The sequence below is a fragment of the Aquila chrysaetos genome, chromosome 5, assembly GCF_900496995.4.
Source record: "Aquila chrysaetos chrysaetos chromosome 5, bAquChr1.4, whole genome shotgun sequence".
NCBI classification, from domain to species: domain Eukaryota; kingdom Metazoa; phylum Chordata; class Aves; order Accipitriformes; family Accipitridae; genus Aquila; species Aquila chrysaetos.
Genome location: NC_044008.1, coordinates 1,975,566 through 1,993,533, shown reverse-complemented (window position 1 = coordinate 1,993,533; position 17,968 = coordinate 1,975,566). Strand labels below are relative to the sequence as shown.

Below are 17,968 nucleotides of genomic sequence, written 5' to 3'. Positions count from 1 at the left end.
GATGCAGCCTGCCCACACCCCAGTCATGCTGTATTTTATGGCTTCTGCAGAACTGCCCTGAGCAGTAGGAAAACTGCTGGCTTAGGTTATTTCAAGCCAAAGCCATCCTGTGGCTTGGTTTGTTTTTGTTATGAATCATAAGTAATTACAAGCATATTATTCTAGTGCTGATGAGTCCCCACACTGGTGCTATAGCAAAGGGCAAAATGGCTTCCTTTAAATACACACGTGGCAGTACCACTGCTGTTACAAATCCCCCATCTCCTCCAGTTTTAAGAGAGCCTTGAGTTGCATTAAGGTCCTGTATAATAGAAAAAAGCTATGCTAGTACAAGTAAGCAACTACATTTCAGCTGTTCTTTAATAACCCTATACATGCATGTGTTCAGCCTCAGCTAAAGATAGATTGTCTTTCACTGAGCACAAGCCTAACTGAACTCTTGCTCGGACTACCTCAAGTTTGTTGCTGGTGCTTCAGCTGGTCAGTGGGAGCTTGTTACACCATGTTAAGTTGCTGTTCCAGCCCTTGAGCCCTGCAAATGGCACAACTACATTCATACCAGGGGGTACAGTGACAGTTTGCACAAAAAAAGAAAAACATACAGCTGAAGTGACTGTTTGCATAGCTGCTTAGAGTTAAAAAAGAGAAAAGTTTGTGCCTGTCAGCACTAAAATGTATGTTTTCCTGAGTGTTCTCTTGTGATAACTTCTAATATTTATTGGATTAAGCTTGGTTCCCACAAGAACTCAAAATAGTTGTCTGGATTTGAACCGACGCAGTCTTCCTCAGCTGGCATGGCTGCTGGGCAGCAGAGCTCGCTCCCATGGCTTCTGGGCACTTGGAATTCCTCTGTCCTGACTGCTTTCCCCTGAGAGTGTTCAAAATAGGTATCGCAGGGGAAGGGGCTTGTGGGGGTGACACTAAGTGGAAAGAGTGATGTTTAAATACAACTAGCTTCAGCTGAACTTGGAGCCTTTTGCTCCCTGCCTGGAAATGTTTGAAAAGTTTAAAGTTCACTTGAACCCCTCAAGAGCTTGTTTTTGTGGGAATTAAAAAAAAACAGGTAAAGTTAATCCAAAAGGGTCAGCGGTTCATTAAAGCACCCAGCGACAGTGGCCTTCACTTTGGCACATAAAAACACCGAAGACGGCCTTATCTTCAAGTCTAATCTCTATGAGACAGTGCTTTCCTGTATGCATGACTATTGTTTACAACATTTGCTTCCTTTCTCTTTCTTCCTTGAATGCAGTCCCGATATTTGTGGCATTTTTTGTGCTTGTGCATTATCACCTGGTCACATTAAGTTTAACATCTCTCCATTGAAGAGTCCGCTTTTATTTTTTTTTAGTGGTGGTGGTTTCTCTGGAAGACAGCTCATTTCTGACCTTGGGACCAAAATTGCTGAAGAGGGTGTGAACTATTTAGAATGAAGCCTGACTAAAGATTTCTCTAAGCCTTTAGAGGTACCTGCTATCAACTGTACAGCTAGGATGACATGGTCAAGTGAGTCAAAAATGTATTTATGAATATTGCATCTGAGCTCTAACTAGAAATTTTGTCAGTTGGTATCTCCTAAGCACTGCATGGAAGATTAATTTCACCTAACTTTGGTCACCTAAAAGCTGATTGCTTAAATCTGAGCCGCACACAAGGTTCCTTTATAGCTGATGCAGAAAGAGAGGCGCCTCGAGGGCATAGCCAAGCCAGCTTAAAATGCCTGGCTGGAGGTGTCAGCCTCTCTCCAGGAGTGACAGGGGAGCCTGGACAACTGCCTCCCGATCAGGGGGCTGACAGATGAGATGAGCCCTGGCCTGGCTATAGACTGAGCAGGAAAAGGGGAGCCGAGGTTTGGCATGTGGTGTTGGTGTGGTTTTATTTCTGTTCCCGGTTTTTAATTGTTAGGATTATCTTCTAGCTCATCATTCATGCGAGAAGTCATGCACGGCCGACAGACCTGATTGACAAGGGCCTGATGCACGAAACAGCGGCTCAAGAGCTGGGGTTGCATTAGCTCTGCCACAGGGAGCTGTGCTCTTCTGCCAGAGATGATCCTGCAGCAGTGAGAGCGCTTGCACGGCTGCTGACAAGCAAAATATTTTGTCAGCAGCTGCACTGCTTCTCCCTACAGTCCTCTTGCCCCCTCTGCTTCAGCATTTACATCATTATCTCTGTAAATGAGAGTACAAATAGCTCTGTGAAGTGGGCAGAATTACTACACGCAGCATGTGCTTAATCATGTATCAGAAGATGTTAGTTCTGTCAGCAGCTTTCATTTTTCTCTTAATAAAGAGGAATAAAGTTTTTATCTTCCTAGTGATGGATTATTGCCATAATCCTCTCTTACATGTTTGCAGGCAAGAATACCTGCTTACAGAACTGGACCTTTCTTTGTACAGCTCTGCCCCTGCGTGCCATAAGGCTGCGTGGAGGAGACTCTGCTCTTGCTGTCTTCCAAAGCAAAGCACGGATGGAGGCAAGGGCGAATGCCTGGGTGAGGGAACAGCTGGGCAATGCTCTGGGGCATCAGTGGCATGAAAACGCTAATGCTGATGAGTCTGTAGGGACACCAGCTCCCTCCTGTGCCCTGTAAGAGGGATCGTACTTCTAGAGCACCACAGTTTCTGCTCGTGCCTAGTGAGGCTTCTGTCCTCTCAGTTTGTGCATGGCCTGGATTCATGGACTCCTTGAGGCACCCAGGTTTTCTTTTGTTTCCTCAGCAGTATAGGTTCTCTGGGATGTTTACAGTGTTCCCATTATGATGGCAGTTGAAGAAGGTCTGTGCAGCTGCAGAATTGTCTCAGCAGGCCAGCTTGCAAGCAAAGCGGACTGAAGGTTTTCCTACCCAGGCTTATGTTTGCTACCTTTCGGTTTGGCCAGCGCAAATGTTTGCACAGTCTTATTGTAAACTAAATCACTGAAATGGTACTCTTACAAATAATCTTCACAAAAGGCTATTGTTATCTGTTTCATTTCAGTGCTTGGTCATGGTGTGTTGCGGTGTGTCATTCAGTCAGAAGCCTTTGAAAAATGTCACTGTGTGCTAAGCATAAATGTTGAAGTAACTCAAACAGTTGGACAGGGATCGGGGTGGGGAAGAGAGGAGACTTGACCATGTGCTACTGAAAAGTCCTTCTCTTTCTCCTGCAGAAATGTCTGACTGCCAGCCTTAGCAACAGTGCTAAGGAGCTTAGCATTTACCAAATTTGACTTGGAGCAGATACCCGGCTGGGGAGGGAAGTGTGAAGGCAAACTGGAAGGAAGATGCTTGGGTCATAAGGGAAGTCTGTGGTGAAAAGATATCACTTCAATCCTCAGATGAAACTAGATGTTGCTGTGTTGGCTGTGGTGAGAGTGTTAATGTGAGCTCTGGAGAGGTCAGGCGTGTGATTATTTAAGGATATCAGTGCATGTTTAATCTGCTTGGGGCTTATCTGCTTGTGTTCAGTGCTGCCGTTGATTGCTTCTTCAGACAAATAGCTATAATATTCCACCAATACCTGTGAGGAGCAAACACTTCTAAAATGGAAAATCACTCTTCCCGTTCAGTCTGCGCTGAACTTCATAAAACTATTTAAACAAAAATTTAATGTCCTTTGTATAATTTAAACCTGCCCAGAATGTCTGAAGGCGCTTCCTTTTAGAAGCAGAGGTTGTTCCAACATAAAAGAACAAAATAATGGCTATTCCAGAGTGTCTGAAAAGTACAAGAAGTTCTCAGCTCAGCAGTAGCACTGCTCGGTCCTGTCCAAGTGGTAGATGGATTGAAGTGTTTTTGATTGCTGCTTAACTCCACTGCAGTGGGTTTTCATGGCTTTGCTATTTGAAAGCTGAGACTGCTAGAATTACTAATTGCACCGGTGTTGCAAACCGTGCTGATGATGCTGCCAGAAAGTTATTGCAGCTTTCTAAACCACATTTCCAGAGAGCAACTCCGTCATTCTTTTGCTCTCTATATAATTACGGCTGTAAGTATCCCGCTTCCTTTTGTGCGCTATTGGCAGCGATAGCATTAATGAGGTAGCATTAATGACGGAGAAGCAGTCTGCAAACTTGAACTCCATGCGGAGTTCACCAGCACCATTTTCCTCTCAGCCATTGAAGTACTGAGTCCTTCTGTTTTGCTTTTAGATATTGAAAATGTCTGTCAATAGGTTTTTCTTCAAGTAAGGCTTTTACCCTGGAGCTTTTCAAGATAAGGAACCGTGACAAGAACTGCCGTAAGTGCCCTTAGTCAGAGTTTGTTTGCATAGTGCTTGGGAGGCCTCTTATACTGGCCAAGGCCTCTGGATATTGTTGAAGTGGAAATATTAACTATAGTAAGTTGGAAATCCAGAGGCTCTTTTTTTCCCCCTGCAGAAAAGCTTTAAATTAAAATTCAAAAGACTCTTTGTGGAGCTTTTCTGTTCTTGTCATTCAAAACAGGATTCGCCAGTGCGGCTTGCTCGTTTGGGGAAAGACTTACTTTTAATCTGTTCATGTTGCTGTAATATTCACCATCTTAGTACTTAACTGGTGCAAGTGGTTTATATTTAAGAACAGCTTGCTCTGAAAACAAAAAAAAGGGGGGGTTGGAAGTCAGAGGGGAAGGAAACACAGAATTGCTGCCCAGTCTGAAGAATGTATTTTGGAACTTTAAAAAGTTAAGAGAACTGCCAGATCAAAGCATTTCTGCAGTTTCCTGGATAAGTCATCAAAAATGAGTAAAAAAAGAGTGCAGACTGTTGAATGATGCTGACTAGGCGGTGCGGATTTACAGTAAAAAGGGAGAAAAATGTTTCAAATCACATTAATGGGAACTTACTCTAACCTGATGAGTGAAGCTCTTCTGTGCTTTATCCTCTAGTCTGACTAATGGGAATCTATTCTAGCACGCCTTTTGTGGATGTCTTTTGGATTTTTGTTGACCCCAAAATCTTATTTATGGCTTTTTTTCTTTTTCCCCCTCCTTCCTCAGAAAAACCCAGCAAAAGTCAACACAAAAAAACCCTGTCTCTGGTTGAAGACAAGCAATAAAAAGATGCTTAAGAAGCAACGCAGTATTTGAAAGAAACATTTGCTTTCTGATAAATTGATTCAAGATTAGGTGTGTGTTTTCACTGCTGTTTACCCTTCCCTTCTGAACTTCAAAATGTGTCCAGCTCTGAAGGGGATCATTAACCCTGAAATTAAATTCTGAGGACAAATTTGGCCAAGTGCTCACTGCCATTGCTACATCCATACCATCCTGTGCTGGTGAGAGGATCCCAATGTTTATTCAAGGAAGGCGGTGAACAATGACTGTTTCCTTAGTCTGGCTTCAATGTGAAACAATTGAGCCTGCCCACTTGCCTTTATCAATATGTTATCTACTAAATTGCCCAAACTTCCTCTATTAAGATTATTGGGGCCTCATCTCCTCCCCTGCTATGTTGCCGAACATGTTTTGTGTTCAGGACTTCCCCTGCCTCTCTCAATGTTGGTAGCTGGTTTTCTAAACGTGTTTACAGGCCAACTCGAAAATACAGATGACACACGCTCAATTTTAAGGTTAAAAAATATTTCATAGCTAATCTGCCTATGGACCATCAGCATGGCAATCTCTATTTTAACAGGCTCTGGAAAGATTTACTCTTAGCAAGACCGGCAGTATCATCGTTTGCTGGTAGGCAGCCTGGAACATTAATTTCTTGAAGCAAACAGGGGGTACCAAAACAGAAGTGTTTGTTCTTTCTGTACAGTCTCAACAAGATTGCCCTTCCCCTGCTCTTGGTTTGGAGAGATTTGCTTTGCCAGCGTGTTGCCGCAACATTTTACAACTCAAAAATTATTTTTGTGTGTTCACGTAATTGTCTTCATAACCCTGAAGTTCTTAATCACTTTGAAATAGGTTTCAAAGTTACATGAATCAGCCAGCTATAATTAACACTTTCTGCTTGTCTTGAGCCTGGTAAGATAAGGAAAGAGTCTGTATCTGCTCATCCTGTCTTAAACAAGGAAATTATGCTGGAGACAGTCTATCAAGAAGAATCTTTTCAAGGAAGTGACTGAACACAACTTTAGTCTTTTCGTTTGGGTGACACAGCAGGAATATCTATGGATGTCCCTACAATAGGGCTGGGCTCTTGGAACAGCTTTGCCATAAACACAACAATTAACTGTACGGCACCAGCATAATACTTTATTCTGCTATTTTCAGGTACTAAAACATTACATCCAGGCCACTCTGCACTTGTTTCAATTAATCATACAGTGTTTTGAGCAATGACCAACAGTGCAGTGCTCCATCACGCAGCTCTGCTTTTTCTCACATTGTGTTGTGAGATGCATTAGGTAAAACTTCCAGGACTGCTCTTACGGTCATTGCTGACCTTTAATTCACCAGCGCTGTCTTCAGATTCTTGACAGACCTTGCAAGAGATGCCCATCTGAGCACTGCAATCATGAGTCATCTATTTGCACGTAATATGCGTGGTAGTCATGCAGGTGACTAAATTTGGCTCTGTACTTTTGAAGAGCTTTGCAGGCTCTAGCAGAGCTACAGGCAGAGCAAAAAATCAAGCAGTTCTGCAGGTAATCATCCCAATGATCATTGTTTAAACGGTACCTCATCAAGGCTCAGTTAGCAAGCAGTGACCGGAGAGGGGACACCGGGATGAGATGTGATGAAGCTTTGACATGACAGAGCATGCTTTCCTGAAGGTCTTTTTTCCACTTAGCACTAGAGTCTGCTTCCCTTGATATCTGTCCGTTTGCCACTCCTTATGGTTCCTGGCAGATCTCAGCTCCCCATACTTGGCCAAAGACTTGAAAAGGAAGGAGGATCAGTAAGATCTCTTTACACCACAAAAGGCTCATTCCTGTTAACAAAACATGGTTGGGAAATGCCTGTGATACCAAGATCTAGAACAAATAAGAGAATTCCTACTCCCAGACACTGTTGATGTTGGTGGCATGTGAGAAAGAGCAGTTTCTGACTTCTGCTTTGCCCTCTTCTCTTGACTGAGTCCTCTTACTGGACCACTGAAAAGCAGGAAAGAGCAGCCGGTCTATAACAGGTTCTGTTGTTGCAGAAGATCTGTGTTGGGTGTTTGGAGGACTGAAGGGAACTTTTTAACTGGGGCAGATATTTCTATATTACATGCCTTTTGTGGGAGGGATTAGCTGCATTTCTCCCCACAGCTGAGTGACCAAGGGAGAAAGTTTAAATGATGGAGTCTGAGATGGAGAAATTTCTCTTCAACTCTTGTGGACAACTGGAAACAAAGCTGCCAGTAGATTTTTGAACCTTAATTCTTTTGTACTCCTCACCCCTACAACTCATTGCAAAATGCTGAGGTTTCCAAGTTAATGCCTCTCGTACGTGATCATTTCTCCTTTTCGTGAAAGAATAGTGGCTATGTAGTCTTGACATTAAGAAGTAGCGGTAGAGAAGTTAGTACCTGTGTGATCATCTCTGCAGGTTGTCTTTTGGAAGATACCATCAGGCAGGTTCCCAGGAGACACCAAAAAACACCTTTTTCAAGGACAGTGGGGAGGCCAGAGTGGGAGGCATCTCGGGCATTTAGTTATATGAGTCCCACCCCAGCTTTAGCAGAGGGGAAAGTGAAATACTGCATAGGCAGTCCCATGAGGTACGTTGCCTTATAGCATGTGTGCCAAAATAAAACACTGCTTTGGATTAAAACCTTATTATAATGCCTGTATAATATGAATGAAACGTGTTGGGCAGTAAATGAAAACCTACAGTGGTTGCTTTAAACCTATGAGTGTAAGAGGACATGATGATAGCTGTACAATACCTTTAAATTTGAGCTTTTTGAAAGGCTGCTGTAGCCAGACTCACTTGATTATACCCCATAAAATCTCCATTTGATTGGAAGCTGAGTGAGTTAGTACAAGTGGGCCAAACTCCTGCTTGTTCTCAATGGCAGCTTCATACCTCCAGTCCCGTTGCTGCCTGCGGGCAGGGGGGCACAACTTGAGGTGCACCCAGGACCCCAGACAATGCAGCTGGGGCAGTTACAAGCAACCTACATCCATACTGGGGTGACTGGGAGTTACTTTGAACAGTTTGCAAGCCTCATGTGGCTTCCAGGCCACAATTTGGCTGCCTCTGGTGTCGGAGATCAAGATTCATGCAATAAAATTCTCCTGCTTCTCAGCATGAAAGCTCATGCCTGCCTTAGAGACAGAGGCTTAGTCCATTCTGGTAGCTCTTTATAGCTGTGCATGGCGCAGTTTGCAGACCATTAATTATCTCTTTGCTTTTCTATCTGTAGGCAAGGAAGGTTTAATCAAACTCATAAATTTTGGTCTGGGCTGCCTAGCAGGTTAGATGTTGGGATTAAACAGTGAGGATTTTTCTTTCTCATGAGAAAAAATGTCTCTATTTTAAATTTCAAAGAAATCCGATGCTCATTCCCAGATTTTCTTCCCGAGCGGTATGTACTTTTATAAATCCCAAAGAATGTTCCCTTCCAGAAGTTTCTTCTCCATCTAGCAATCAGTGTACTGGTATGCAGCTCTTGGAAATGCCACTTTCCTTTCTGGAGCAGTGTCACAGACATAGTGATTGTATTAAAAGGTTTTAGCTGATCCTAAGGTACCTGGAGGTCATGTGCTCTGAGGAACAGCTTCCTCTGATTTTACATAAGTCGTAATTCCTGCATATGGTACTTTGAACAAGCTTATTTTTTATATTTATATATTTATAAATTTTAGGTATTTATTTTAGATATCTATATATTTAGGTATCTAAGTCTACGTGTATATATATATATAACATAGAAGGCATATTTACTATTCTAACTACTTTGAAGCCCATGACAGTGTTCCTGTTTCCTGGGTTTCCACTGCAGATGCTGCTGGCTTAGCATTTTCACTGCTTACACGGCAGCTACCTTGCTTGAACCCTTGGAGAAGGTGAAATGCTCCCTAAATAGGTCCTGAGGGGACTTCAGCCACCCCAGAAGCTGCAGGGAAGTGTTACTCCTATTCCATGGGACCTACTGAGGTGGCCAAACAACTCTCACTCCCTGTGCGGATCAAAGTATACAATTTTCTGCTAAGGCCACTTCAGCTTTTTATAGGTATCAGACACATTCCTTCACCACGAGCGGGGAATGAAGAGAATATGCCCTTCTTGCATGTAGTGGTCTTGTCTTTTTCGTACCAGGTGCCAGATAACAGTTTTGGGTCATCTCCTTGGGTCATCCCAAGAAACAAAATCCGCTGCCCGGACACTGGTCCTTCCTAGAGTGAGGAGCACAGAACCAACTCAGGCATTAAGCAGCTGGTTAGATTTCTTGTCAGATTTGAGTTTGAAGTAAAATACGGTGTCATGTGTGTTAACAGACATATGCTAAGCAAAGGGTCAGCATAGAAATGTATTTCTGGAGGAAAAGTACTAATAAGCTCACCTGTGCAGTCTATATCTGCTGCATAAAATGTCTGCCTCATCACCAAAAGCATCTTGTATTCCTTCACGTCTTGCTTCCAATAAGGTACACTTCATAAAATATTTATCTTGTTGCTCTGCACTAGCTGGTAGAAATGCAAAAGTATTTTCTGGGTGGTTGACTTATATTTTCCAAACACCAATCCAGAACACCCCACCCTGCACAAACCTTTTACAGACAAATGCTTTTTCTCTTCCGATAGGGAGAGCTGCTGACATTAAATACTACTAATACTTTGTGAGATGAATTTTCAGTAATGCCTGAGCAATACTGGAGTGCAAGTCCCCTGAAAGTCAGAAGGATTTGCATTCCTATATTATTTCCAGGTTTCTGATAATCCTGTGGGATCTCAGAACGAAGAAGAAAGGTGCAGCTGGCGAGGAGATGGCTTTTCTGTCTGAGTTTGTGACAGCAAGGGGGAAATCTCCCCATTAGGTGATGCAGCTGGCTGCCTTTGAAAAAAAAACGTGTGGCCCGTTTGGGACTAAAATTCTACATGCAGAAACCCAATGACAGACAAAAATGTTTCTCCATACTACAGCCAGAATAAGCTTTAAAAAATTGTTGCTGGAAACATACCTTAAGTCCACCAGACAGTGAAAGTTGGAACGTAACTTGTTTGCTTAACTCGGTGCTAGTACAATAAATGACTTGCATAAGGCAGTTCGTTTACCATTGTTCAAAGAGCAAGGATTATACAAACGGTCTATTGTGTGTAGTGCTTTCTGGTGGTTTAACTTTCTTGGATTGAGAATGACTTAATGAAAGACCACAACTCAATTCATGGTTGTAATTTTATGGGAAACTACAAGGCTGCATTGTCAAAGGTGCAGTTTGTTGCCTCCTTTCATTTCAGCTTCATTAACCTTGGAAAACAAGGCCATAATATTATTATTTTTTATTATTATTATTGTTTTATCCTTCCTCTTGGTCAGATTGGCAGGTTTGTGGTCAAAGAGATATTTTCCTCCATACCAGCCTGCAGGGCCCAGTGGGAGGTTTTTGCCTGCCTCTGTTGCATGGAGCCATTTATTGTAGAAAGTGGGATTTTTTAATCTAACACCTGCAATCATCATGGGGAATACTGGCAGTTCTTTAGGAAGGAGAGACCAAAAGATTATGCTACATCATTGTCTTTGTGACTTTTGTGCTAACAGCTAAAGATGTATGATACCATCAAAGCTGTGGAAATCAGATGTAGTTTATCAATTGCTACAGCAACCTATAAGTTATTTACCTTATTCCTTTTTTTCTGCTCACAGGTACCCTCTGAGACGAGGCAGCTCTTTCACATTTCTGACTCCGGGACCACACTGGGACTTCACCCTGGTGAGTAAAACAGCTGGTGGGTTCATATTGCAAAAGCACACAAACAAAAGCAGGAATACAGAAGTGAAGGTCCCTCTGCCTGGAGGAGACAGAAAATCAACAGGTTCCTCTCTACCTGGCTAGACATTTTCTGAGCCACTGAGGCTTCTGAGCTTTAGCTGGAGGGTGCTTTCTGCACACAGGGATTGAGAGAAGGCAGGATATCCTGGACACTGTGGTTTCTTTAAAAACTTCTTATTTTCTGATGTGTTTCAGCAGTCCTGCTAACTAAGCTGGCAAGGCAATAGGCAAGATGTAAAACATGGTATAGAAATAAACCTTTTTTTTTTTAATTAAATAAAAAAATCTGTATTTTATTTGGTAGAGAGAAACTACCTAGAGCAAGTGCATGGCCTAACTGCTGTAAGCCTTGTACTCTGTTCTCTTCATCCTTTAACATGCATCCCTTACTAGGGAAAGTGGTTCACATCCAGCCTCTAGAGCTGGCAGATGAAGATGGACCACTCTGGAGAGTGGTTCAGAAGACCTATACTGGGTTTGTGTTCTAAACCACTGCTTCATGAAGTCCATCCCGCTTCATGTACTGAGGATTTCAAGGCGATTAGTCAGCTCAAGTAGGTGCATAGTGCCTGGTGCTGTGTATATAGATCTCATCCCATCTTAAACCTCATTTTCATGAGCTGCCTGAGCTGATTTGTCCCCCACTGCCCCTGGAAGTGGTGATCCTATTCTCGGCCAGCAAACTGATCTGGCTGAAAAACTTGCCTTACCAAAAAGAAAACAAAAAGTTTTGGATGAGCTGAACCAGCTGATTGCACAAGCTGTATGAACGCCTGTGTCGGCACGAGGAAGGGCGTGAGAACATGTCTGGAGGTGGGGAAAAGAACAGGACTATAATTTATGAAGGAAATCCCATCTAAAATCAGCTGGACCTTCTTGTGAAAGCATGCATTTAGACAGGCATTTTGCTGGCTGTGCCTTGAATGGCAGCCATGTGCAATTTTGAGGCTGCACATACACCAGTCCAGTGTGGGAGTCGATTAAAGAAAACCATAATCTCTTGTAGATTTTTCTTTTGCTTAATTTTAGAAACTTTCATCTGGTGACTACAGCTATATTAAACATATACATTTGAATGTTACAAAGCCCTAGAAAGGTATATTCTTTCAAATTTGAAAATATTGTGCTCTAACATCACAAATTAAAAGCATTTTGTTTGAGTTTCAAGTTATTCCTGTTCTTTGCATGTTTTTTAATCTGCTTTTATTTGGCTATACACATATGCAGTTCAACTCTCAATTACAGTTAGAATGTATGCCATGACAGACTGCAAAAAATGAATAAAGTGTTTTTGAAGGACTTAATTGTTAATCTGCATTCCTCCATCATGTCCCTCATCAACGTGGTCCACCACCACTTCTCCCTTCAATCCCAAGTAGCTTCATTTGCAGCTACAGATGGTGGGTACCCCTGAACTCCAGACCCTTTCTGGAGACCTAAGCTTTCCTGTGACTGGCTAGAGCTTAGTCTTGGACTGATACACCTAACATTGGAAAAGAAGCAAATACAGGAGAGAAAAAATAATGAAGGAGAGAGCGTAGCTGTGCAGTACAGTTGCCCAGCAGACAGTATTACCCTTACTGCACAGCCAGGGACCAGGTCTCTGCTTAGAGGCTTTGCCAACGTAATTATGCTGACATACATTGACCAGAGTGCATTTTGGCAGCAGCCTGTAGGCAAGCAAGAATTCTACTTTTCTCGGTGTCGTATCTAGTGCTGGAGTAAGTGTGTCACACAAGGGCTTTTTTTCCCCATGACCACCAAGTACTCGTATGCCAGTCACAAATAGCATCTCTTCATGTGATAGTTTGTGCAGCTGTTTGGCCAAAAGTCTGTAAAATGTACCCGGCCTGAGCCTGAGGGGAAGTGGGTAACTAAGCCAAGTGTCCTTTTCATGCCTGCAGAGGTGGGATGGGTTTAAAGAGAAGGACTAGTGCATGTTCTGCATAATTCTAAGAAAAGACTAATGCAGTTTGGGTTAAAACATCCCCTGGATGGCTTCTGACTGGAAGCAAGCTTACTCATGGTCTGTTTTCCTTTCTTCCTTTTCATTAAGGAGGATTCGTTTATAAGAAACAGGCACTTGATCTTTGTTGACTTAACGGTCCTGATGCACATTCCTCACCTGAAGCCTTATTGGTGTTTTATGACTTCAGGTGGGCAATAAGCAGCAAAAACCAGACTGATCCCTAAAGAACAAAATATCCTGGTTTTAGGCAAAAGCCCTTAGTAGGAGAGAGGAAAACTAGATGGCTAGAATTGTTTTCAAATTGAAAACCAGTACTTTCTTAAAAAGGGTTCCTGGAGCTTTAATCGGAATCCTTGAAATGTAATTAACATTCATGCTCACGGCATTGTTTAGGTCTTTCTAAAATAAAGTCACAAAATATTTAGATTTCCCCTCCTGATTAGCATTTTTTATGCTTCTCCTTTACAATACCTCTTTGAGAGCCTAAATCGGGTCTCACGGTTTTTACAGTTTAATAACTTTCGTAGAAGTAAGTTTTTCCACATGACTTGAGTTTCGTGAGAAGGTTAACGTATCAGATCTCTGATCGTGACTGTCTCAAAAATGTGAGAAAACAGTACCGTAGCAGTTGCTTTTCTATCATGTGGCTTTAAACACCCAGATTTGAGCAGTCTGAAGAGGCCGTTTTCTTGGAATATGTTTCTGTTCTGGCACCACACAGGAATGACACAGCTGGCTCTGTAGTGAAATGTCTAAGTTTTTGTATGAAACTATATTGGGCAAAGGAAATGGGGTCCAGCCAATGCAATACTTATTGCATAAGTCTAGCCAGTTTAAAAACAAAACTTTGGCCTTCCTTTCGTGTCTGGGCTTTGGTCTGGAGCTGTATGTTAAAGATGTTAATATACTTGACTACATAAGGAACGAATAATATTCAGACCAAAAAGGCGTGGTGTCTTTGTCTTTATTGCAAGTTTTCTTCTGTTAAATAAATGCTAATATCCTTGACTTACATATGGGAAAAATAATCTGCAGACCAAAAAGGTGTGGTTATAGCAGTCTTTTATTGCAGGGTTTGATAAATAACCAACCCTGAATATTTTACTAAACCTAAAAAAAACAAATGTCTGCATTTGCATGTGTTCTCAAGCCTGCCAAAGGTCTGTTCAAAAAGTATGGAGTGTGCTGTGACATTAATTCAGTGTCAATGCTATAAATATGGTAAAGCATAATGTCTAATGTGAGAATTTTTTCCTCTGTAGTTAGCAAGTCTATCAGTGAAGGGACTCACTCACGTGACAGTCAGTATCTTGTCTTTGCAAATACAGAAAAAAAAAAAAAAAAAAAAAAAACGAAAAACTGAAATCACTGGGGAACTTTGTACTTGAATCCACTTCTGTAGCTAGTTTGAATAGCTGAGAAAAAAAAAACACGGCACCAAAACCCAAAATGTAAGAAACTAGTGAGTGTACTTCTGTAATATCTCACCATTACATGTGTGTATTTAATAGTTAAGTGGTAGAGTCAGCATAGTGTGGACAGGTGAGAAGACATATTGGAGCCTAAAAGCACGTCGTACAAAAGGACTAGCAAACAAGAGAACACGTTTCTAAGAACCCTTCAGGGAAGCTGGACATCCCCTCAACAGCATCAGATTTTCAAAGGAACCATAGAAACTAGGCTGGTCAGCATATAAAAATAATTTGAATGAATACTTGCGTTCAAACATTTTAAATACACTTACAATGAAGGCAAACCTCTTTTAAAGCTGCAACTTTTAAGTTATTTGAATATATTATTAAATTCTAAGAAAACAGGAATTACATATTTGCTCCTGACAGAAGGTTAAGCTGCTGGACTGGTAGAGCACAAAACTGAAATTTGCTGAAGTTCGGAGTGGACTTGTGGTAGTAGTTCCTTCTGCAGCTGTAGAGAGGGTGTTTTCCTCATTTCACCTAGTTCAATGCCTAGTCTGTTAAACTGATAAACAACATGTAGACCAATATAAAAATACAAAATAGCTTTTTGCCTTTGTACTTAATGAAGTGGAAGAGGATGAACTTGGCTCATTCTGAAATGCTGAAGGACAAGGGTCAAACACAGGATGAAAATCAACTACTTGTTTCATGGGTGACCAAACAATTTATGCTCGTGACCCATGTTTTTTTCAAGACCAGGTGATCTGCAGGCTGGCACAGTCTAACAGGATGAGTACACAATTGGTTTTCCATTATCTGGGTAATGAAAAAATAATGTAGAAGCCCAGACAGTAAAGAAATAGTTGGAGGTATCAGGAAGCTCAGTGCAGATGTCTTTGATCATTGTTCTACTGGCCTGTGCTCTTCTTCGGACAGGAAAATAGCTGAGAGCTGCCTGGCCAAAAGCCTCATCTTTCTCCCACAAAAATGCTTGTTCTTTTAGCCTGTTGCATTCCTAGCAGGGATGCTTCAGCCACAGCTGTCTACTGACCATATCCAAAGTAATCAGTTAAATAGGTGATTGAAATGCCCTCACGTACACCCATTCAGCTGTTTAGGGAACTGCACTATAAAACAGATCCCTGATACACAGTAAGAATTCCCTGAATAAAATATGTTTGGGTATTAGAGGGTATCTGAGGAGCGGGAATAACCAACCTAGTGCAAAACTGCTTTATGCTGGCACTGACTCTAAGGTGAAATCTGTAGATCCCATCACCCACAGACCCCAGCCCAAACCCAGCCGTGCTGGTGTGCAAACATAAGAATTAGGCATAGTATCTGCTGGTGTCCCCTAGAGACCTCAGATCCTATTGATCACCAAGTCTGACCCTCTTAGTACCTAACTCTTTCAAAAAGCCCAGCTTTATTGCTGGATTGCTGACCTCAGAAACCACAAAAGATGTTTCATTTAACTAAATGAATCTCAAATCATTTCACAGTGGTAATCGCTGCATTCTGTCCTGCTACTGAGATTTCCTGCTTAAGACTTTACTCGCAACCACAATTGTGGGAGCGCAGTGAAACAAGCTTCTGGGCATATAATTTATAGGTATTGATCAGGTGACAAACCTCATGAAACAGCATAAACATGCTTTGCATTTGTTTTCAACCTTTAGTTTTTTGAGTTATTACACTTAGTTGGGGTCCAAAGAAAGAAAATATCTCTGGTCTGCCTTATGAAAAAAAGAGCCTTCTTTATGAACGCAAATCGAGTGTACAGCTGTAACTCTGTTTCGTTTCTTACAGAAGAGGAAGCGTCGAGAGAAAGATGATGATGCAGTCAGTCTTTGCAGCCTTGACTTTAAGGTAATCAAAACACGTTGCTCTACAACATTGTGCAATCATCTACTTTGTCAACTATAGTGGCTTCTGCTGGAAAGCCATACTTTCTGTGTTTGCATTTCACCATCAACAGTTTAGAGACATGTACAGCTGTGTTTGCTCTTGCATACACCTCTGGGGTGGGCTGAGTCCTGCTAGTGATATCCAGAACACTGTTTGTGATCTCCTGTTTTAATCATTTGAATCCTAAATCTGCCACAGTTCTAATGTTGTGTGAAATAAATGCGTGTAACCCGTGCTTAGCAAGAACATAAGCATTTTCAAGTGCCAGGAAGCAAAACTGTGCAAAGCCTCTTCAAATGTTGCTTTTGTTTGACTTTAGTTAGTGCACTTCATTGTATTGCAAACAAGCTGGACTGCCTGGGTGGTAAATTGTTCTTAAAGCTATGGATTAAATTGACTTACAAAAATGAGGGTGGGGAGGTGCAGAGCTGTATCTTTTTCCAAGGACTATCCAAACCTGGTTTTCTGAAAGAGAAACTACTTCCCACTGTCCATCTGCCCTGAAGATCTCACTGTCAGACATTTCTCTGAAGAGGGGAAGGAAGAGAAATGGGGTTTTTCCTAGGAAGGTAGCTATTGAGTTGAGAGTTAACTAAGTGGAGTTTATGGTTTATTAGACTGGGATTAAAAGTAATTTGTTAGTGGAGAATTTCCTGTTTGACCTAATGACCAGTGCATCCTCTGTTGTTGTCACTTACTTTGCATTTGTGCATTATTTATTAGCCTCACTTAACCTGGCCACTGCTGGATGCTTTCCATGACCGATTGTCCTGTCCAACAGGCTAACTGTGGGCTTTGACCTCTCTAGACTAGATCTCCTGTTCCAGATAAGACCACCCCTGTAATTTCCCAGTAGGGGAGGGAAAAGAGAAAAGAAGGTTATCTGCAGAGGGCTGTGACACAGCAGTGCTGATACCCCTGAAATGACTGTGTTTTGGGCTCATTTTGTTTCTGAGGTCTTTCTGGTTTTCTGATGCAGATGGGAGTGTTACAACTAGGAAATCTGCCCTCGGGGAAGAGGATTTTTTTTTTCTTTTCTTTTTTTTTCTTTTTAATTGGGCTACCTTTTCATGTGTTGGACAAAATTGCATGAATTAGGGTTTCTCCCACAAAGCAATCACTTCAAGGTGAAACTAAAGTATTAACGGTAATTTGTGTACTCACCTTTTAAGAGTTTTAACACAAATCTTCCAAGGAAAAAGGGAAATCCCTAGGCTAATGCAGTCAAAATTCACACTGCAGCTTTTGTTTAACCTGGCTTTTTAACTTGTTCTTTTGAAAGGGTCATGCTCTCCTGGACATTTGATAGTTTGAGGCGCACCTACCAAATACACTCCAGTATTCTTGCAAAAATATATTAATGGTACTGATTGGATTGTAATTTTCAGGCTTTTTGATACCAACTCTCAAGGTTATTAAAAGTTTCAAAAGTACCACGATCAACTATCTATAGTCAGATTTTCAAAACACATTACCATAACTGCTGAGTCTCATTGAGCACTTACGCTATGGTACAGATTATACTTTGCTCTGTCTAGATTTGGTGAGGGTGAACCAATAGCCTAAAATTTGGCTTCATCAGACACAGATATATCTATTTCATTGATGAAATAAGGTCACAATAGAAGATCAAGATAATTTAAGAATGTTACATGTAGGTCAGACCATATATTGTTTATTCCCATCTTAGAGAGGGGAACTGATTTTTCAGAGTTTGTCTCTATAAAGTGTCTAATTCCACAGTGCAACTGTTATTCAGTTCCACTATCTCCCCCAGCAAATATAGCTCAGCTGACAAGCTGTTGTTTCGTCACCATACTTGTAATAATGGAAGACTTTTGCCAGCA

The 17,968-nt window shown here is 41.7% G+C and overlaps 1 protein-coding gene across 1 annotated transcript in view; it reads left to right on the top strand.

The window, feature by feature from the left end:
• Window positions 1-16,920, top strand: part of LOC115342261 (neuroepithelial cell-transforming gene 1 protein-like) — a 35,244-nt gene extending 18,324 nt beyond the window's left edge. The window contains exons 2-4 of the mRNA XM_030016314.2: window positions 10,700-10,766; window positions 16,023-16,082; window positions 16,903-16,920. Of these exons, the coding sequence (XP_029872174.1) occupies window positions 10,700-10,766; window positions 16,023-16,082; window positions 16,903-16,920 (145 nt within the window). The remainder of the gene's footprint in view (window positions 1-10,699; window positions 10,767-16,022; window positions 16,083-16,902) is intronic.
• The last annotated feature ends 1,048 nt before the right edge of the window (window positions 16,921-17,968 follow it).